Source organism: Penicillium hordei, assembly GCF_028827395.1.
Source record: "Penicillium hordei strain IBT 12815 chromosome Unknown utg000001l_segment0_segment0, whole genome shotgun sequence".
Lineage (NCBI taxonomy): Eukaryota > Fungi > Ascomycota > Eurotiomycetes > Eurotiales > Aspergillaceae > Penicillium > Penicillium hordei.
The window spans coordinates 199,564-220,528 of NW_026623142.1; the positions used below are offsets into that span (position 1 = coordinate 199,564).

At 51.1% G+C, this 20,965-nt stretch overlaps 9 protein-coding genes across 9 annotated transcripts; 4 read left to right on the forward strand and 5 right to left on the reverse strand.

The window, feature by feature from the left end:
* Positions 1-100: 100 nt before the first annotated feature.
* On the reverse strand, positions 101-1,883 carry N7537_000076 (misato family protein; the record flags this gene model as incomplete). The annotated part of the gene is made up of 5 exons (XM_056891134.1): positions 101-405; positions 480-1,000; positions 1,072-1,510; positions 1,560-1,762; positions 1,812-1,883. The coding sequence occupies 5 exons, from the start codon at positions 1,881-1,883 to the stop codon at positions 144-146; spliced, it is 1,497 nt and encodes a 498-aa protein (XP_056756129.1). The 3' UTR covers positions 101-143.
* A 346-nt stretch (positions 1,884-2,229) lies between these two features.
* On the forward strand, positions 2,230-4,284 carry N7537_000077 (uncharacterized protein; the record flags this gene model as incomplete). Its single annotated transcript, XM_056891135.1, has 1 exon — positions 2,230-4,284. One exon carries the CDS (start codon positions 2,230-2,232, stop codon positions 4,282-4,284), a length of 2,055 nt encoding a protein of 684 aa, XP_056756130.1.
* A 728-nt stretch (positions 4,285-5,012) lies between these two features.
* On the reverse strand, positions 5,013-7,195 carry N7537_000078 (uncharacterized protein; the record flags this gene model as incomplete). The annotated part of the gene is made up of 6 exons (XM_056891136.1): positions 5,013-6,151; positions 6,201-6,550; positions 6,610-6,777; positions 6,838-6,907; positions 6,976-7,010; positions 7,086-7,195. 6 exons carry the CDS (start codon positions 7,193-7,195, stop codon positions 5,013-5,015), a joined length of 1,872 nt encoding a protein of 623 aa, XP_056756131.1.
* A 939-nt stretch (positions 7,196-8,134) lies between these two features.
* Positions 8,135-10,122, reverse strand: N7537_000079 (Dyp-type peroxidase; the record flags this gene model as incomplete). The annotated part of the gene is made up of 8 exons (XM_056891137.1): positions 8,135-8,427; positions 8,503-8,808; positions 8,869-8,966; positions 9,021-9,131; positions 9,185-9,277; positions 9,336-9,730; positions 9,791-10,025; positions 10,076-10,122. The coding sequence occupies 8 exons, from the start codon at positions 10,120-10,122 to the stop codon at positions 8,135-8,137; spliced, it is 1,578 nt and encodes a 525-aa protein (XP_056756132.1).
* A 1,891-nt stretch (positions 10,123-12,013) lies between these two features.
* N7537_000080 (putative galactose oxidase) lies at positions 12,014-14,233 on the forward strand (the record flags this gene model as incomplete). Its single annotated transcript, XM_056891138.1, has 2 exons — positions 12,014-14,123; positions 14,184-14,233. 2 exons carry the CDS (start codon positions 12,014-12,016, stop codon positions 14,231-14,233), a joined length of 2,160 nt encoding a protein of 719 aa, XP_056756133.1.
* Positions 14,234-15,273: 1,040 nt separating this feature from the next.
* Positions 15,274-15,732, reverse strand: N7537_000081 (RidA family protein; the record flags this gene model as incomplete). Its single annotated transcript, XM_056891139.1, has 1 exon — positions 15,274-15,732. One exon carries the CDS (start codon positions 15,730-15,732, stop codon positions 15,274-15,276), a length of 459 nt encoding a protein of 152 aa, XP_056756134.1.
* Positions 15,733-16,230: 498 nt separating this feature from the next.
* On the forward strand, positions 16,231-17,241 carry N7537_000082 (uncharacterized protein; the record flags this gene model as incomplete). The annotated part of the gene is made up of 1 exon (XM_056891140.1): positions 16,231-17,241. One exon carries the CDS (start codon positions 16,231-16,233, stop codon positions 17,239-17,241), a length of 1,011 nt encoding a protein of 336 aa, XP_056756135.1.
* An 868-nt stretch (positions 17,242-18,109) lies between these two features.
* N7537_000083 (uncharacterized protein) lies at positions 18,110-19,152 on the reverse strand (the record flags this gene model as incomplete). The annotated part of the gene is made up of 2 exons (XM_056891141.1): positions 18,110-18,395; positions 18,443-19,152. 2 exons carry the CDS (start codon positions 19,150-19,152, stop codon positions 18,110-18,112), a joined length of 996 nt encoding a protein of 331 aa, XP_056756136.1.
* An 827-nt stretch (positions 19,153-19,979) lies between these two features.
* Positions 19,980-20,913, forward strand: N7537_000084 (Class II aldolase/adducin N-terminal; the record flags this gene model as incomplete). The annotated part of the gene is made up of 2 exons (XM_056891142.1): positions 19,980-20,777; positions 20,839-20,913. 2 exons carry the CDS (start codon positions 19,980-19,982, stop codon positions 20,911-20,913), a joined length of 873 nt encoding a protein of 290 aa, XP_056756137.1.
* Between the last annotated feature and the right edge of the window lie 52 nt (positions 20,914-20,965).

The window sequence follows — 20,965 nt, forward strand, 5'->3', positions numbered from 1 at the left end:
CTGACTCTGAGCGCCCTCGTAAAAGCGGCGACAGCTAAGATAGAAAAGCCCCACCCGGCAGAGGAAGTCAAGTACGTATAGCTACCTGCGTAATGGGAGGCTGTCATTTTTAGATTGCGATGATATCAACATATGTTTTTAGTCTAGTCGTCCTCATCGTCCGAGCCGCTACTCCACCCCGTCTCGTAGTACTCTCGAATCTCGCCAAGTCCATTTACCATGGCCTCACGCTCATCGACTGAGACCAAACGTCCGACAGTTGCCGAGATAGCCTTGATCCTCTGAGCTGTCCTTGTCGAGGCGGTCAATGCGGTAAACACATTTACTCCAGTACCTGCCTCGGGTGTGGGGAACATGTCGTGCGGGAAACTGTCAAGAATGGGCATGCTGAGTGGCGTGTGGAAACTGTAATGGTGGTATAGAATGTGAGAATCCTGGCTGAGACAGGGAAATTAAATGTGCAAAATGGGGAAACCTACCTTTGCAGCATCGACTCTGAGTTGTACCGTCTAAGTTTGCGAAGGTACCCAATGTCTGTGTCCTCGGTGGACTCACTGTCCCTTTCCGGTTCTTCTCCACGGGTTACTTGGACTTGATTGAAGATGTGAGCGCCCTTGCTGTGCTCGCCGTCATAGGTGAAGTCAATGTCAAATTCAATTTCAGCTTTCGTCGGCTCATCCTCATTGGGGGCTTCCTTGGTTTGACCGTCAGTGATTTTGATTTTATTGATAGAAGATTGCAATTCGAAGATGGTGTGCGTGCCATCTTCCCCAGCGAGGGAGGCCTCAAAATGCTGATATGGCCGCAATCGGGAAGGCAGTGTGACCGTCTCAATAGCCGAGGCCAGCAAGGCTGTTTTCTGCCATTCTGATTGGCGATCAACATTGAGGTAGCCGGGCAGGTTATGCGGAACGTCGATAATTGGAGAATAGAGCGAGGCCAGTGGGGAGATCGAGCAGAGTGACCTGGCCTTGTTCGTATCCTTTTTGAACTGGTGATGCTATACAAAGTTCGAAACTTAGCCAGCCGAGCTCGCGATTTTTCTCAAAATGGCACCACTGCGTCACTTACCCGTTGGGTCCGGGTGCCGTCTTCAATAGCCCACATCCAAATACTTTTCTTGCCGAATTCATCCCTTAGTCTTTCCATATACTGGGCAGCGAATCCGCCCCAGGCATCATCTGACCCGGAGAACAGTTGTAGCGCCCGCAAATGGTCACATTCTTCAAGGAGAGGTCTCAGGTCACGGTCAAGCAGGTCATACTCCTTATCAAGATCTTTGAATAACTCTTCCCCGACATTCCAATCCTCAAATGGCATGGTCTGGGAGTTTAAGTCATATTCATTTAGCTGAACAATGGACCTCGGATGATAGTACACTCTGTTGTAGTCTGACCAGTAGCGTACAGACTCTGAGGTCAGGCGAGGGGCTGTAGTTCCCAGGTCCAAGCTTTTCTGATATTCACTTTGTTGGATTGGAGTTTGCTTTTGGACTATCTCCCGTCCATCCCTACCAGATATTAGTTTGAAAAACGTGTCCATCGATTTGAGCCGCATACCATAATCCTTGGCCAGCTGTGGAGTCTTCACTGAGCTCGTAAAGTGCATTGTATCTGCGTAATGTTCCAAATCCGCCCTTCAGATCATAGATTACTGTGCGTGGAGTATAAGTCTCAGAGCCATCTGCTCCAACACCCGGTCGAAAGTGAACGTCGTGATCAACATCAGACTGTTCTCCATCGTTGTATGTAAAGTATGATTCCTAGTTATATATCAGACAGAAGTTCGCCTCCGACGGTAGATGACAGTACCTGCAGATTCCAAAAGTGTGTGGCTAGATAGTTAGCCCGCTGGCCAAGCTGAAGTGTGACAATTTCATGCATATTGATAGATGAAAATGATAAACTCGCAGTCGAGCCCCTCAGTAAATTTTGATATCGACAATGCCCGGCTAAAGACGCACAGACATAGCCAAAAGTGACGCTAGTCCTGATGTGGGGGTGTACCGCACGTGAATGTCTAACCATATCTGGGAAGGTGTAGAGAGTCACCAGGGCAACAGTCACATGATCCTTCCAAAGAGGGCAATAAACATGTTTCTGTGGGTGCGTCACCACCCTAACTCCACAACGGTGATTTTCCCTCGTGAAGCTACCTCCTCAGTCCTGTGATGATTCTTTGACCTTGTGATCTTCATCGGTTGGATCCATTACTTGTCAAGTATCTGCGATGGAGTCTCCAACACGTCCCATCCTGAGCCCCTCAAAAGCGCTGAATCCGGTTTCGCCGGAACGCATGAATCAACAAAACATACCCGCGTCTCCCTCACTACCTACCGATCTTCTCACACTACACCACAAGAGCACCCGAGGTGTTTCAGAAGTCCAAGCCAAAGTGGCGTTTCTAAACGGTCTCTCTCGAGGAGGCAGCCCTGCCAACTCTGCAGCAAACAATGCCTCTTTACAACGGGCTATCCTGGGCCGCGAGGAAGCCGAGTCCGCCCTAGCCACCGCACAAGAAGATTTATCCGAAGCACAGACACGAGAACGCCGGATCAGTGAACGCCTCGAGTCATTGCTGGAAGAGTTACACGGGACGAAAGAACGTCAGGTCCACGAACGATCAATTTTCGAAAAAGAAATCCGAAAAGCCCGGAAGGAAGCTTTTCGGGCTGGATCGACCTTGGTCAAACTTCAAGAAGAATTGAAGCACGCGAAATCAGAGGTCAGAGCACTGAAAGATGAAGTGGGGGCAGAACGCGAGGCGAAGGACAAGGCCAAACAGGAAGCATTCGAACGTGCCTATGCTCTGGCTGGTCTTACAGAGGAACTCGAAGTCCTGAAAGAGAAATTTCGTGCCCTCGAAACAGAAAACCACTCAAGCACCCTCGAAGTCCGCGCCCATGAGATTCGGAAACAAGACTTCGCAAGACTGTCAATAGCAGAGGGCGACCTCGCGTTTTTGACCACCCCGCGCAGACCGAAGCGAACCGCTGCGGGATCTGTTCGATCCCCAGCTCCGACACGCGAAGAAGATCACGCAGAAGCCACTCCTCCAAAACGCCCACGTTTGTCGGACTTTGCACCGAAGACGGAGAGTGAACAACCCGAATCCGAGACGGCTGCTGAAGTGGACGAGGATCTGTTGGAGGAGATGAAGGAAGAGCTAGTCTTTGAGCGTCGTCGCAGAGTCGCAGCTGAAGATATGGTGCATTTCCTGAACATCGAGTGCCAGTTCGAACGATGCTCTTGCAGGCTTGCTGAGAGCCAAGGTCGTCGCTACATTTACGACGCTGATTACTATAACAACTTCCAAAAGCCTCAGATCGAGGCGGAAGAGAAAGCTCGTGCTCAGCAAGCTAGCATTCAACAAGCCGGTGTGCACCAAGCGCAGTCTCACCGAGCTAGCACCCCCGAGGCCAGCCCTCCCCCTCCTCCACCTCCCGTCCACCGATCTCCTGTTCACCAGGCCCCCACTCCCCAGATGAGATCTCCTCAACACAGCGTTCACCAGGAAGAACCCGAGCCAAGTCATACACCTCTGGCCGCGCCACCTGTTCCTGCCCACCAGCACACCGCGCCTAGTGTGAAGGCCGAACCCACAGATCTTCCCAAGATGCAGATGCCAGCTGAGCCCCTGGTTACATTTTCTCCAGAGACCGGCACATTTACGACCTTCCCATCTCCTCTCCGAGATAACGTCAGACCTCTGCGGTTGGATTTCTTGGACACACCCGATCTCGCCGAGCCCCAACCAGATGTCCACAAAGGTCATATCGATGCTTCTGTATCACCCGACCAACTGGTCGACTCGTTCACCCCATCTGGGGAGCCGGCTCGGGCTAGGATGCCTCGTCCCATCCCATCAGATGGTGTCGCCGAACACTCGCGTGCACCACTTTCCGTGGAGGCAAGGCCGTCGAGACGTGTCGAGAGAGATCTCCATGGATACCGCCAGCCCATCAACCCCCCAAAGAGAGCTCCTTCCCGACAAGAGCCACAGTCACACCGCACTTCACACCCTGGCGTTCCCGACACACCCATCGACCGCGAACAAGCACTCGCACAGATCAGGGCACGACGAGGCCGTACCCATAGCAAGCAGCGATCAGTCAGTGCCAGCGAGCCTGGCCGCGCAGCTCGTGCCTCAGCGGGATCCAACCCGACCCCTGCTCGGGGACCTCGACGCCTTCCCAACCCCAATCTTCGGGCTGATTCAAGGACCGAAAATGAACTTGGTGAACGCCGAGATATGAGTGCTCCTGTTCGGATGTTCCGACGTTAATGAATGCCCTGGGATGTATATCTCATGATGCATATTTATGTCTTTCTTTTGCATGGTCTGCCGGTGCTTGTCGTTTCCTCCAATACCCCCCGGCGCTGCATCAATTTGTCTTTATTTCATTTGCATGGCGATTGGAAGCAATATGTTTTTTTTTTTTATGTTTGGATCTTCCAGCTCCAATGTCATGAGCCTCGGTATACTACGGATTTAATTCCCCAACTGTCTGTCCTTCTTTTGATGCAATTTCGGCTTCACTGTCTGTGTCCCTCTTTTCACATTTCCTATGTCTGTCTCGTTTTTCTTCTTCTGTATATAGATTTTGATTGTTGTGAGAGAATTCTATCTTATCATGGTCGCAGTCTTCTTCGTCCCATAACCTTAGGTTTATCAAACGTTATACGTCCTTTGGCACATTCTAAGCTGTTTTTGTCGCCTATACTCTAGCTACAACAACAATAATGGGGAAATATCTAAAAAAAAGACCTTCGAAAAGACTTAAAATTTGTACCAAAAAAAAGTACCAAAAAAAAGTACCAAAAAATATGACCAAAAAATATGACAAGGCCAGCCAACTATTCTTATATCATATATATCAGAACTATAATCAAATGGCCGATATGGAAATTTATATGGGCCTACAATGTATAATATATGTCCGACAAGAAACAAGATCCTCTCATGAAGACCTTCACAAAAGGGATCTCAAAGATAAATCAGAGAACCAGCCTCTACAAAACCGAGATCCCACAACATCTAATCCTCGCACTATCAACCTTCGCGCCACGACCCCACCATAAAGAAACTAACTCCTCGACAAAGACACGGTCCGTCGCACTCCATACATCAAGCCCCATCTCTGCCATATCTGCCACCGTAATCGTGACAGTGTCATGCGAAGCATCGTCCCGGTGACCGGCTCTCGACCCATGGCTCGCAGACCCGCTCACACTCGACCGCTGCCGGAGCAAAGGCGAAGTCCCCTCGTCGCCGTGGATAGACTGACGGGACATGGAGAGTGAAGCATCGGTATCATCATCTTCATCGATATACGGCGCATCATTATACGAGTCGTCATCGAGGTCGCTATCATAGCGGGCGATGGCGCCAGCCAACGTAACGAAGATCTGCGACGTTAGACGGCGGAAGTACGCGACCAGCGCGACTTCGAGCGGCTGCTGCTCTTCCTGGAGGGGGTTGCGGAGTGGGTCGGTGTGGGATGTTGAGTTGTAGGGTGAGCGGGAGAGACTCTCGACGCTTGCCAGAAGGCGGGAGTCTTGTTCCATCTGCTGTTCTTCCTCTTCCTCCGAGAGACCATCGCGGTTCTCGCCGGCAGAGGCCCACCAGATGAAGGAGGTGTAGGCCAGTCGGGTCCAGGAGATAGGCTCGACGACGGCGCTGGAGGAATAGGTTGAGTCTGTGTCTGAGGGGTCTTGTGCTGGGGATGTGGGGCGGTCGTTGGAGAATTGGCGGAGTCCGCGGCGGAGCATTGCGTAGCGACGGGCGTCGCGCTGGGTTGCTTTTAGCTCGATTTGTTGGGCTTGGTTGGGTTTGCCGCCTGTGTTATGGACGAGGGAGATTTTGGGAAAGGCTCGCTCGGCGGTTTGTTGTGAGTATGGTGCGGGGAGGGTGACGAGAACGTCGAAGAGGTCGGGCTTCATGGTTAAGACGGTGTCGGTGGAGCAGGCGATCCAACTCGGATGTGTCTCGAGGTCTATGATGCTGCGCGATGGATCGAAGGAGGAAAGGTAGGGGATATCATGAATGCCGACGTTGAAGAGGGGGCGGGGGCGTAGTGGTGGTATGCGATCGTCGGGGAGTAGCTGCAGGAGGGAGTTTGGCAATGATGCCAAGAGAGATAGATCATATACTGGATCTGGATTAGCAGTAGATAGATTATAATGCGCATAGGAGCGTACCGTAGTTGCACGATGAGTGTACAGGAGCCTCGCCCATGAAGAGAATCCTCTTGCGCAGCAAAGCTGCTCTGTATAGGGGGAAGATCAAAGGTCCGAAGCACTCCGTAAAATCCGGAAGCGATGAAGCGGGGTGGAAGGGTGTCAGGGCCGGCCTGAACGATTCCAGCACCATTGCATCGCTGAAGGCGCGGTTGCGACTTGGGTGATCTGGTCGCTCGCCGGGTCGGAATCGAAGACTAAGAGGCGAGTCGAGGGGGGAATCAGGCGCTGCAGAATCGGTCCCTCCTATCCTATATGAGTCCCAGTAATCGCATAGATGCTGCATATCCGACATATTCTCGGCGTATTTCCTATCGAGCCCCAGTGTCAGTCGGGATCTCGTCCATCGCGGATGCCTAGAGATACGAACAGTGTCAGTTCCTTGAGTCTTGGAGCGTGTCGCCAGCTCTTCCCAAGTCTTCCGGTGCTGAGGGGTACCAGAACTCCGATCGCGAACATCTTCGCATTCCGTTCGGCCTCTGTGGCGGGATGATTGAGGAAAGCGCTAATACCGGCATACTGTTCATGGACGAAGTACCTAAAGGAGCGCGTCAGTAAAGATCAGATCCAAAGCTTTTTGGCACGCTAAAAAACATACACCAGGTCTTCAGTCACATTGTGCAGCCCAGAGGGCAGTGACTTGTATTCCACAACCCCTTCAACATCAACTATTCACTCGGGGGTCAGTATCGTGTGTCGGAGCGATTGTAGCCTCGGCTAGTAATTGATTGCTCACCTCCCGGTGCAGTTCGCTTCCACGAGACGACATATCTATTGTCGCAGAATGTCAGCAAGAAGCTCCTAAGCTTGAGAGATGCGATGCCCAGGGGAGGGAGTAGGAATTACCCGGCTCTGATGTCGAAGCTAATGACGAACAAGGCGGCAATGGCTGGTGGCGACTCCATAATGGAATGTGGGACGTCAATGCCCAAAGGCCTAGGAGATTCAGATACCATTGTTAAGGAGAATCATGGGGTGCGACGCCATTCAAGCTATGTCGGGGAATCACGGTAAGTTGAGGGGTGAGCCTTGTAAGGGGACCTTGGCTATGCGGAGTTGGTGCCTAAGGCAGCAACTCGGGTAACTATAACGACTTCGGACAAGCTAACCATTGACCATCTCTCGCCTTGGGCTTTCCGGTTATAGAAATATACATTTATCACCTTAGTGTCACTCGGAAATAAACCTTCGATGTAACAGTGAGACTTTGACTCCGCTTCTTGTTCCTCAGATATTCCCACTCAGCTTAGATCGAGCCCCGATCGACGATCCCTAGAACAACTTGGCAATCGAATATAATCATTCAAAAAAGCCTACAAACCGAAACGAGATCTTTACAACCTTAGGTCTAATTTAGAGGATGTTGAATAGTCCTTTGTCTGAAATATTGAGCACTGATCTACAACTCGGTCCTCCATCGTATGGAAACATCAATGCTGGTAATATATAATTGATGGTCATTATCAAATCAGCTCACTTGGTGACAATGAGTGCTGCTTCTGCTTCATTCCTACTGTCGACGGGGAGAGATTCATAATATTCAGCTAGAGGAATGGTTAATATAAAGCTTAGGCATTGTCAGAAGTGCATCGATTCCGGTTTTCCTGGCTTACAGCCCATTTCTAAAGGACTTCTATCCGACCACGGCAGCGCCCGTATGCTTCTGCGTCTTACCAGACTACAACTCTCCGCGGAGAAGCTGTCTGTCGGAAGGAGCTGGAAGAGAGGTGGTAGCGTTGGCCGTCTAGTGCTTATATAAAAACCTATAGCAGACATGACATCACACGGGGTAGGTCAATGTTTTAAAAAGAAATGTTCCCCGCAGAATATTGATTAGATCAAGACTATATAGCACAATATCTATTACAGTGATGGCTGTCACTGATTCCCCATAATTAGGCGTTTTCTTCACGAAGACTGGCCAGTTTCTCCTGGTCAAAGATACCAGGACCTGTGAGCTCGTTCTCCAAAGTTGAGATAGAAGGCACAAAGAAGTAATCACCTCCCCTTTGAACAACCCAGCTATCCAGGGGCATGCGGGCCTCGGTAGGATATTTGCCATCAGGGAGACCGATAGAGCGAGGCGGGTGGTGGTCCAGTCTCTGACCCACAAACGCATCAATACCCGGACCTTCACCACCGACAAAGTTGCTCTTGCGGTCGGGGAAGTGGTGGTTGCTTGCCCAGCCTGGAAAAAAAGGCCAAATGTTAGTGAGGCGCCTTGGTCAAACTTTATGCATGAGTTCAAGTTTCGAGTGCTTACGGGTAGTCAAGAAGTTGAATCCATTTCGGATGTCACTCTGGTAGCAGACGAACAGAAGCCCGCGTTCTTTGTCCGCGGCCGACTTTCGATCAGTCATTTCTTCGGCTGATACTTCCTCGCCATATGGAATTCCGCGACGGATAATAACAGCATGGTCGTGCTCCAAGTCGGCTCGTGGTCTCATTTTGCGGGTGTGTGCCGCGAAGGGACACTTGTTGTGCTCCTCAACAGGGTGGTAGTCGAAGTTGTTCGATGAGAAGAGGCTTTCGTCCGAGTCATCATGGGGAGACTCATCCACAGGGGTTCCTTTATATTGTTCAGCAAATTGTTGCGGAAACATTCAGTAGGTTTAGTTCTGCCACTAACCGTTCTTCCATCTTCCCATCAAGTACGCAGCAAGCTTTTCGGCTGGCTTGGGGTGGTCTTGAGCGAAAGGCGCATGCTTAGCATTTTCCTCCATGAACCTATAGACTCGGTTAATGCAAAACACGAAAAAGGAACAACCAGAGGTCACTTACTCGTCAAATTCAGGAACAAGTTGCTGGAGGTCACGGAAAACAAGGAAACTGCCATCTTTGGCCCATGCCGGTTGGCCCATAGGGTCGCCCTCATGCCCGCAAACAATCAATCTGCATTTCATCAGTTTGAGAATTCTTCGTTCAACGACTGTGAGAACACTTACCCTGACTTTGTGGCTTTGGGTTCCTTTCCCACGGGTTGCCTTTCATCCCAGCCCTCAATTATAGGCTGGCTGATTCCATCCTTGAATCCAAAGCTGAATATAAAGGTAAGTTTGACCCGTAAAGGCTCCCTGGCGTTGAATAAGTACTTACTGTTCTTTCCCTTTCATCGCGCCTGGGCGAACGTTCCCTTCTCTGGTCAGGGTCAACTCGATAGCAGGGTCCTTACTGAGGACATAGGTGTCTGGGTTGAGAGCTTCCCCCTCCTCGGCTAGGAAATGTTGCTTCACCTCGCTGATCTTGGTATCCAAATCACGCTTCAGGCTTGCGGTCACCATGATCACACCATCAATAAGTCTCTCGTCATTGCTGGTGGGCTTGTATTCCTCTCGAAGCTCCTGGGGGTTATCCCACCCCTCACCCACAAGATCTGCATACATGCCCTTTTCGAACAGTCCACCACGAAGTTGGTTATTCCGGAAGACTTTAGATAGCTCTCTGTCCTTTTTAACGAGGGTCTGATCCTTGACATTCACAAATGCTCCAAGCTATGAGTAGTGGCTTATCAGTATCTGCTATACGCTATTAAAAGCAGTTGAAAAACCTACTGCTTCGAGACCGGTCGAGGTAAAGGCAATGTTGATTCCAGGTAAGCCTTGAAGCTTAGCGGATCTCTTTGTGAGTTCGGCCTCCTGCTTTGCCTTCTTAATGATCTTGCTCATCTCACAGGCATCTTGGCCCGTTGTGATCTTGGGAATAAATGTTTTCAGGCGGTTCTTGAAATCAACTTGGTTTCGAACACGGAAGAAGAGGAACGATTGGAATCTTTTGGGGAGACCGGGCCTGACGAAAGTAAGTATTTTGAAAGACTATTCCAATATATGAACACTTACCAAACATCTCCCTGGATATTTGACTTGATAGCTGAAGTAAGACTCATGATGGAAAGTTGAACTCCTAAAGAGTGTACAATCCGGTGTCAATGAAGGCTACTTTTGAAACCATAAGGTTTGCCCTGAGGGGATGGGATAATTATATGAAAAGAAAGGGCTGGCTCGCCATCTTCTCACTCAACGATAATTTCATTTTCTGACGAAAAGAAAAAATAAAGGAAGCGGGCCAGGGCAGATCTCTGATTGAACCGCACGTAGCATCCAGCCACCGGATCAGATCGCCCATTACGGAGTAGACATGGAGCCAATAGCAATTGTCAATCATGGCCAGATTCAGCCGTGCGGGCATCTCTGGGGCGAGAAGGAAATGGCATACTCCATATTACACCGTGACCATTATTGACTTTCGTTTGTGAACTCATTGCCCCACAGGTCACTAATCGAATGTATTCCTAATCCAGAGATGATCATAGGGTCGCGTTTCTCCAGATAGCAGAGATCAACATAGCCCACTTTCCAGTCATATTTGAAGAGTGGGTCACCTTCGAGCAAATGAGACAACTTATTTTATAATATCTGGAACATCACGGTTGATGCTGGCTAGTGCATAAAACAGCACGCTGGCTGCAGGAGTGGAGGTCTCCGAATATCCAGATCTGGCAATGTAAGATGTACATCGATGCACATCGTACAGATCTCTACCCCGTACAGAGTACATATGTAAGCTTCAGCTGCGATCTACCTATCTGCATCTGAATGAGGGGTCGATGATATCAACTCAACATTTTAGTCGATTAAAGGGCATAAAACAAGTCGCTGCAGTCAATTGTTTAGGTACGGTTTAATACCGTATACAGAGCGCGCTGACCCAACAATTTGAAATAATCGCAGGAAAATGATGAAGTTGAGAGATGTGGGGCAGACAGCTTTCAGCTTTCCACTTTCCACTTGACAAATTATTGGTCCATTTCGCACTCAATATGTAACTCACATCTGCAGGAATCTAGTGCATATGGCAGAATATCGCCAATAATTACCAAAGATAGAGACTCAGCTGAAGTGGTCTTCCACCTACGTGATGTTACGATTGAAAGTCAGTAAGATTTCGCTTCAAATTAGCGCTTGGTGAATCCATGGATGGCTCAGCGGAAGCGGGCCGGGCTCCACCAACTTGCCACTAGCACGAACTATCTACCCGAGGGCGGGGCTTCCAAGGTTGTACGGCCAAAACTTGTCGCCATGGGTCGGTGATCGAATATTGACCAATTGGAGACTCACAATTTGGTGTTGTAAAATTACTGCACGTCGATCATAGGTGAGAAAGGAACCACAAATAGGGAGTATATGATAGATAGGTACGATGGGTCATGTCTGTAACATGCAAGCTAGGAATGACCTTCGCCCAGCCGAACTACCTAGGTACCTACATATCCAGCTCGGGGTGGGCTTGCATACCGTGCCTTACACCGGAGAACGCCGATCATTGACTTGTCACCGAGCATCGCCGACCGGGTCCAATCTTTTGGGGACCTTTCTTCACCGATCTAAAAAGGAGTGCCCAGTCACGTCGCACTACGAAGGTGGGTCCAGACACTCACTGACATCTATCTCTTTGTTGATCTTCAGCAATACTGAAATAGACACTTGACTGGTGGAAAGCACCCCCACCTGCCCCTCAAGAGATCCAGCTAAAATGATATAGTTTGTGTAATATTGGCAAAGGCTATTGCCAATTACTCTGTGCAGAAAATCACTTGGATTTGAAATGGCAGTAGCGGTCCGCCCCAGCCGGAGTATGCCGAGTACTGCACGTATATGTATGTGCCGTCAGTCACGTCAAGAGTTTCATTTAATACAGGTGAAGTGAGCCTTTCCTTTCTACTTCTCTTTCACACTCTCTTTCACATTCTCTTTCCGCTTCGATAAGTTTCGCCCAATATGAAGCTTCAATGGGCTGGCCTCTTCCTTGGGGCTTCCATTGGTGGAGTCAACGGTATGGCCAAGTACATGCACGAAGCTATGAGAGGAGAGCGTGTTTCTGGCTATGGCAAATCCGACAACCCCTCCTTCGTACCGGAGTTCAAAGATGAATCTCCTCCTTATCAAGGTCACCGGATCCCCCGCCAAGACTGGACCTTGACATGCAGCAGCTCCGCTCGTGGCTTCCCTTGCAAAAATGCGATCGATGGCAAGAGCGGTACTGCATGGCGCAGCGACCCCTCTGACAAGGGACATACTTTCATTGTTGATCTTGGGGCGTGGTACCAAGTGGGCGCCGTCGTTGTTCTTCCTCCAACTGACACAGGTACGGAAGGCCTCATTACCCAGCACAAGGTTTGGGTCAGCGAAGATCATGAAACCTGGACTGGGCCTGTCGCATATGGAATGTGGCCCGATACAAACAGACAGCGAATGTCTGCGTTTGAGCCCTCCTCTACCAGATTCCTCAGAATCACTACCGATGCCGATGAGCAAAACCCTTGGATCGGTATCGCTGAACTCAACATCTATGGAACTTTGTACACCATTCCTCGTGACCCCGCTCTTGGTGTCTGGGGGCCGACTCTTGATTTCCCCATTGTGCCTGTCTCCGGTGCTCAGGAGGGATCTGGCATGCTTGCTCTTTGGTCCTCTTGGGCCGATGACCAATTCCATTCGACGCCCGGAGGAAAAACCGTCATGACCCGATGGAACGCCTTGACTGGCGAGGTCTCTAAGCGCACCGTCAGCAACACACACCATGACATGTTCTGCCCCGGAATTTCCTATGACGGCACCGGCATGATGGTTGTGACTGGTGGCAATGACGCGTCCGAGACTAGTCTGTATGATTCTGTCAATGATGAGTGGGTCCGCGCAGCCGAAATGCAACTCCGCCGTGGATACCAGGCTTCTACCACTCTCTCCGATGGACGTGTCTTCGTCATTGGAGGTTCGTGGGCTGGAGGTTCGAACGTTGAAAAGGATGGCGAGGTTTATGACCCTGCTACCCGGAACTGGACCATGCTTCCTGACGCAAAGGTCAGCAAGATGTTGACTGAGGATATGGAAGGTCCCTGGCGATCGGACAACCATGGCTGGCTCTTCGGTTGGAAGAATTTGAGTGTATTCCAAGCTGGGCCTAGCAAAAATATGAATTGGTACTCCGCTCATGCCAATGGAACTACTGAGCCGGCAGGAAGTCGTATGCAGGATGATGATTCTATGTCCGGTAACGCCGTCATGTTCGATGCCGTTAAGGGAAAGATCCTTACTCTCGGTGGTTCCCCTGATTATGATAAGTCATGGGCCACAAACGCTGCTCACATTATCACTATTGGCGAACCGAATCAGCCGCCGAAGGTTCAACCGGCCGGAGGAGGCACTATGCACCATGAGCGTGTGTTCCACACCAGCGTCGTTCTCCCCGATGGAAAAGTCGCCATCTTCGGTGGTCAGCAGTTCGGCATTGCGTTTAACGAGGAAAATGTCCAATTTGTTCCTGAAATCTATGACCCTGCAACCGACACTTTCACGAAGCTCCAGCAGAACAATGTTGTGAGAGTATACCACACTGTGTCAATCCTCCTCCCAGATGCTCGAGTATTGAATGCAGGTGGTGGCCTCTGTGGCAACTGCACAGCCAACCACTATGATGGTCAGATCTTTACACCCCCCTACCTCCTTTCTGCTTCAGGCCGGCCCCGTCCCCGTCCCGAGATTATCTCAGACCTGCAAGATCATGTCTTGGTTGGTAGCACCCTGAGATTCACGACCTCCGGCCGGATCTCGGCAGCTTCCCTGATCCGTCTGGGCACAGCCACCCACACTGTCAACACTGATCAACGCCGAATTCCACTTGATGTCACTCGTACAAGAATATTCGGGAATACCTGGAAGACTACCCTGCCAAAGGACTCGGGTATTCTGATTCCTGGATACTGGATGCTGTTTGTTATGGACCGAGATGGCGTGCCTAGCATCGCAAAGATTATGATGATTGGCTTGGACAGCACAAAGACTATCCAGCCTGCAGAGGAGCCGCTAGGTGAGATGGATGAACAGAAATGTGAGCATAAATTACTCCACCTCCTTGGTCAACTTTTGTGACCACCACTAACTTGTACAGACGTTGGGTCGTTTATGAGAGTCGAGTTGCTGAAGAGAAAGTGGTTTTAAGCCAAGCCGGTATATTTGAAGTGTCCGAAAGTTGATAGTGTCACTTTGAGTCTCTTGCAGTAAACACAGTGTTTATTACTTTCAAAGCTATAAAGACTTGAGTCTGACAATTTACCTCAAATCTCAAGCTCGAAATATGGGTTTGCCGTATTCCTAAGGATAGAGAAATCATAAAAGTATAATCGGATAGACCTTTCCTCTGTCTGCTCCGACTAATATAAATAATCTCCCATGCTTTCTCCATGTTCAGGAGCGCCACGAACTCTATGACGGGTTAGTTGATCCCTGCTGGGGGCCGATAGACCTTCAGACTGCAGAAGTCGAGCGAGATAGTCTAGCTCTGTCTCCCCCTTGGCTATCAAAGATTTGTCTAATTGGGATCGCGGCTTAACGAGAGGCATATGGGCCAGAGATAGAAGCCCACTGGGCTTTTGTGGGGGCCCAATGGTCCCTCACAATGCATATATGCCGAGAAATCGAGATGTCAAGTAAAGTTGAACCCCCTTTTTAGTTTTTTTCTTAATTACCCTATATTTAGCACCGTTTCTTACTATTATACCTAAGGTAACATTTTATTATAACCAATTATTCAGAATCAGTTACTAGTTATATTTGTATATCACGTTTAAAAACGCGGAAAAATACGTTGACTTACACATGATTTAAAAATTACAGAGGTTCACCAAAAAAGCAGTAGTGCTTCTATAACTATAAATCCCAAACATATTTCTTGTAGTATCTCGACTTCCGCCGGTCGGATTTCGTTTTCAAAGTTGGAATACATATTTGGATATCTGTTATGATGTAATATTCTAAATTTGAACTCCATACGATCGGTGGAAGGTCGTAATATAGCAATTACAGAGGCCGATTTATTAGCGCCGAGATAGGCTTTGGACGTCGGGCCCTTTTATGGGCTTTGCGAAGGTCAACCCAGGAGCCCACCTCACCTGTCCAAGTGATGGCCGAGCATCTCCAAGTTTCCCACGTGGTTCCGTCCCTGCCGCCCTTGTCCAAGCTACGCCGCAGATCCACCCCCACTAGAACTCAACCACGGCAACCGCCTTGACCTCGACGATCATCCGCGTGTCGGGAAGCTCCCTGACCCCGATGGTGGCCCGCGCAGGCGCGCTAGCACGATCGGCGAAGACCTTGTTCCACTCCTCGTTCATACCTGCGTACTGTGACTCCATGTCCAGGATGTATACCACAGCGTCGATGACGTTGTGAATGCCTCCCTTGCCGCCCGAAGCGCCCTTGATGATGACGTCGACGTTGGCGAGCACCGCAGCCGTCTGCTTGCGAATGTCCAGGGTCTGTGTGCCGTCGGCATTCTTAGTGACGCCCTCCCAGGTGCCGTCGGGTCGGATGCACGCCGTGCCCGAGACATAGATGGTCTTGTGCGTCGAGGTTGGTGGCGCGATACGGGCCTGGGGGAACCGCGTCGGACCCTCGGGCAGGTCGGGATTGCTAAGGAAAGCTTGACCGTTCGGAGACATTGTGGTGTAGTTCGTGAGACTAAACGATGGAAGTTTGTATTTGAGAGGTACGAAAAAAAAAGGAATATTGACTTGTTTGAGTATGATAGCTGCTGTACATGACCTCGTCTCCTCTCTCGACTCTACTCTAAATACTCGAATACTGGGCCAAGAGCATCCTCAACGGCCCAGGATCATCAACTATCGCTCACCCCGCCTCTTGATGCCCTATCGCGGATGGACCGTGATAACTATCTGCCACGAGGCGAGGTCGGGATTCGCGATCCGACTTTACAAATGTGTCGGGATGTCCGACTCGTGTTTACCAGGCCGACTCCGAAGCCTGCACTTGATATGCCTGACACTTGGTGAGTGCAGCGGTGCGAGCTAAGACAACGGACTACCAGTGCCGGCGTCTGGAGCCAACCAAATATACCAAGTAGTCACCTCAGTCCGAATAACAGCTGCGCCGAGACCTAGATGCTGTATAAGTAGTTACTACACTCAAAGCGCACGAAGATGGCCGACATAATAACCCAGCTCTATGAGATCCCCACCTTCTCCTTCCAGGATGGGACCACTCTACCTTTGGCCCGCCTGGCCTATCTGGACCTAAACCCAGGTGCGTCGAAAACTGCCCTGATCATCACCTGTTTCCGCGGCCGTCTAAAGTCCACCCCGACCTTTGCGGATGGCGCGCTCCGAGATCACAGGATCATCGTCGTGGCGCTCTTCGGAAACGGCGAATCGTCGAGCCCCTCCAATACCCCGGGTTTCCCGAGCGTCATCAACTACCGCGACTGTGTCCGCGCCCAGCATGAGCTCCTCATTGCCCACAAGGTCCAGTCGCTCAACGTCGTCGTCGGCTTCTCCATGGGCGGCCAGTGTGCCTACCACTGGACCCTGATGTACCCGGACCTCGTCCAGAGCGCTGTCGTGATCTGCTCATCGGCACGGACCGGCCCGCACAACTACCAGTTCCTCGAAGGGCCCAAGGCGGCGCTGCAGAATGCCGTCGACTACATCGACAAGGGCCGCGCCCCACCGCCGGCAACGGGCATTTCCCGGGGTGTTCATGCCTTCGGCAAGGCCTACTCCGCCTGGCTGACGAGCGCCGAGTGGTTCGACCAGCAGGCATACAGGTCTCTCGGGTACGCGGCCCTCGGAGACTGGGACTGCGACGTGACGGGAGTGAACTATGCCGGGTGGGATCCTGACGACCTGCTTGCCATGCTGCATATGTGGCAGAGCGGCGACGTCAGCACCTTGGTAGATAACGAGGGAGGCAGCGAGGGTGGCGAGGGGTCGTTGGAGAGCGCACTCTCCCGGATCAGGGCGCGCGTGCTGCTGATGCCGTGCCAGACGGACCAGTATTTCCGCTGGGAGGCTAGCAAGAGGGAAGCCGGCTTTATCCCGGCGGCGACGCTGAAGGTCATTCCGTCTGTCTGGGGCCACCTAGCGGGGTCTGGCGTTAACAAGGCCGATGCGGAGTGGTTGGATCAAGCTATCACCGAGTTCTTTGCAAAGTAGATGTGGACTAGTCGATCTAGGGATCACATCAAGAGAAGTAGATTATTTACCCACTAGTGTACATCCTATTTGAGCTGGAATAGAATTGTGTTGCAATTCTTCATTCAAAAATGCGTGAAAAGAAGCTAGCTGGATATCAGTTCCCGTTCCATCTCAAATAAAGCAGCCGCATTGATAACCTGCTCATCCTTCCACCGCTTTCCGACCCGTTGGGACTCTAGCTTCCGCTCCCATTTCAGCGTCTCGGATAGGTAGGATCTCGGGGAGTGTAGCATTGATGCTCTGTGTACGATTGATGCGCTATGTACAGTATGCGGCGCGGGCTTCTTGAAGAATGGTCTCGTCGAAGAGTGGTGATTGTTACGACTGGATGTCACAGGTTGACCAATGTGAGCTCTGAGACGATATTGCAGGTGCACAGTATCTCCTGATAATCGTACAGGTGGAGAAGTAGATGAAAATGTCAGGAATTGGTAGGTTGGAACCTTCGAATCAGACAAAGTATGGGGGTTAAGTGTTTGAGGATCATTTGTCTGGATTCTGGACGAGACTTCCACAGAGCCCACAAAGCCCAGTGGGTTGGGTTGGGCTTTGGACGTTGGGCCCATTTATGGGCTTTGCGGAGGTCTATTCTGGACCATTGAGCAACGAACGCATGATAGGGCACATGGATCACATGATCTAGCAGAAAAAGACCTACATCAACCAACCAATCAGCCATCACTGACCATGTATGAGCAAACACATGGCAGAAAGGCGCTTTCTGGAACATTTCATGGTGCGCCACACTGGGAATGAGGCTTTTCATACTGTTCAAATTATTTTATTTTTGTGTCTACGTCAACTGCCTGTCAGGTGTTGTATATTTCTAAGACAATGTTTCATTAATTAGGACCATTGTCTTAGCCGGGATGATGGCCCCGTTCCAGTTGACCTCGGTGACTGTCTTTCTCGGCAAACTCATACAGCTGACGGTGTAGTACCGGCCGGCTTCCTTGACGATGGCGTTGATGTACGGTATCTTCTCCTCGACGAAGGAGGCTGTCCAGGCATCACGTATGTCTGGGAATTGGCGCCTTATGTCCTTATACGCGCGGTCCTGCCGAACCTGGCCCTCAGGCGTGCACAGAGAACCGATGCACGACGTTAGGTACCTGAGATAGTCTCAAAACCGCCTGATACGAGCGATAGGCAGATAGACGAGACTTCGACGCCTGCGAGCTTGCTTTCTATATCCTTAAGAATGGCCGCCGAGATGCAGGGCTTATCGACCTCATGTTTAATCATATCGCGGACCTTATCTAGCAGTAGGTTCAGGTAGGCGTCGCGGCGGTCACGTAGCTCCTGGGATCGTGCGTTCTTCTCGTTATTAGGTAGGTAGCGTAGCAAGGGCACATAGTCCTGTAGGTTTTCGGATGCGCTGCGTAGGAGCGAGATAGCGGAGCTGACCTGTATGATTTCGCATAGTAGCTCGTCGTAGACCTCGTCCATACGGATACCGTAGCAGAGCGTTAGGTTGGTGTTGAGCGCGTAGCGCTGGATATACGGCCGTACATCGATCTCGAGCTCGCCGTTGCGGCTATCGCCCTTTATGTCACGTACGATACAGAAGCTCTCAAGGTCAAACATAGGGAAGTAGCTGCGTAGCGCCGCCCGGCCCAGCGCCGTGCCGGCCGCTTTGCGTTTCTTCTTGCAAGACTCGTCCCAGGGAGATGAGCCGATGGTAAAACCCTGGGTGCTGCTGATGACGCCATGGAAGGTGTATAGTTTGGGTCGGTCGATGACAGCACTCTGGTTGCCTAGGAGCATCTTCTTGCAGTCGTCAAACGAGTTGACCACCACGGCCCGGGTGTTGCCTAGCTTAATCTGGAAAACGGTCTGGTTATACTGGCGCCACCATTTCTCGCACATGGTGGCGTGGTCATCGCCGAGCTTCAACAGATGGCCAAGACGGGGACCGCCCCTGGGATCTCCGGCAGCCCCTTGATATAAGGGATGTCGGTTGCAAAGGCGACCTATCGTATGTCAGTCATCCTGTCATGCTCGGCTATCATAGTCTGTCTTACATTATATATGACATAGGAAACCAGAACTACGCCGAGAGGAACCAGCACAGGCAGTGTATTCTGGTGCCCCATAAGCTGGGTCTAGCGATAGCTCATCGTGCTGAGAACCTCTTGGGCATTGGTATCCATGGTGGGCGTTCTCTGAGTGAGCTAGAAGCTAGAATGCGGCAAGGTACAATAGAGCACAAGTTGAAGTTTTGTCCCAGGACTGGGCAATGCTCTGTGATGTCTCTATTTCCTTTGTACAGGCCCTCTAATACCCTCCCTCGAGTGGGTGGAGGAGTATTTGAGGTGCCTGCTCTGCACTGTCGGCTAGGCCGACAATGGCTATACACTGACCCGAGTGGGTTGACACAGATACAATTTTCGCCCCAAGCGGGGTGAGATACGCTATGCGCCTTACAAAGACAATCTACATGTGTCGGCTAGATCAACATTGGCTTATCGCAAGCCGCTAGCATCCTCCTGTCTTGCCTCTGCGGAATGTAGATGGGAATAGTATGGCGTTATCACGGAGATAGAGCGCCTGTGACTGCGATCAAAGTTAGGTGTATGTATTTGTGTGACGCCCCCAACGTCTTGCTAATCGGGTTACCATTGACCGTTTACATTGCAAAACGCTTCTGTTGTTTCGTCGCTCTGCAACACTTCATTTTATTCAACTGAATCATCATGGCACCATCCACAACAGCAGACCTCGTTGCTTCCTCACCCGCCCCGCCTACCAATTCAATGGACGGCGATGTCGACGCCCTGGCCTCCATGGCTCACAGAGGCAAAAGCCTCCCCGGCATCCCAAAGTTTAGCTCGCACGCTGAGACACGGCAATGGCAGCTCGAACACATGGCAGCAGCCTTCCGGGTCTTTGCTCGAGAGGGCTATGCCGAGGGTATCTCGGGCCACATCAGCGTGCGCGACCCCGAGTGGCCCGACTCCTTCTGGATTAACCCGCTCGGCGTGCACTTTGGCCTTCTGAAGGCCAGCGACATGGTCTGCGTCGATATCTACGGCGAGGTCGTCGGTGGCAACACAGCCGGGTCTATCAACGCGGCTGGGTTCCAAATCCACAGCGCCGTGCACCGCGTGCGGCCCGACGTGCACGCCATCTGCCACACACACTCGGTGCACGGCCGGGCCTACTCGGCGTTTGCGCGGCCACTCGAGATGATCAACCAGGACGTGTGCTACTTCTACAACGCGCACTCGGTGTACTCGGACTACGGCGGTATTGCCAACGAGGCGTCGGAGGGTCAGAAGATCGCGGAGAGCCTGGGCGAGACCGGTAAGGCGGCCATCCTGATGAACCACGGCCTGCTGACGACGGGCTACACGGTGGATGAGGCGGCGTTCCTCTTCTGCTTGATGGAAAGGAGTTGCAAGGTGCAGCTGCTGGCTGACCACGCCGGCCACAAAAAGCACATTGTGAGCGATGAGGAGGCAGCTTATAACTTCAAGATGGCCAGCACTCCGGTATGTAGTCTGCTGACCCCTTCCTTGACCGATACCAGCCCTGGGTTAACATGGCACACAGGACACATTGTATGTAGAGTTCCAGCCGCACTACCAGTACGAGGAGGCATTATCCAACGGCAGCTTCAAGCAGTGAACAAATGCCACAACAAGATTAGGAGACAAATACAGGCATTCATAGCAAATGC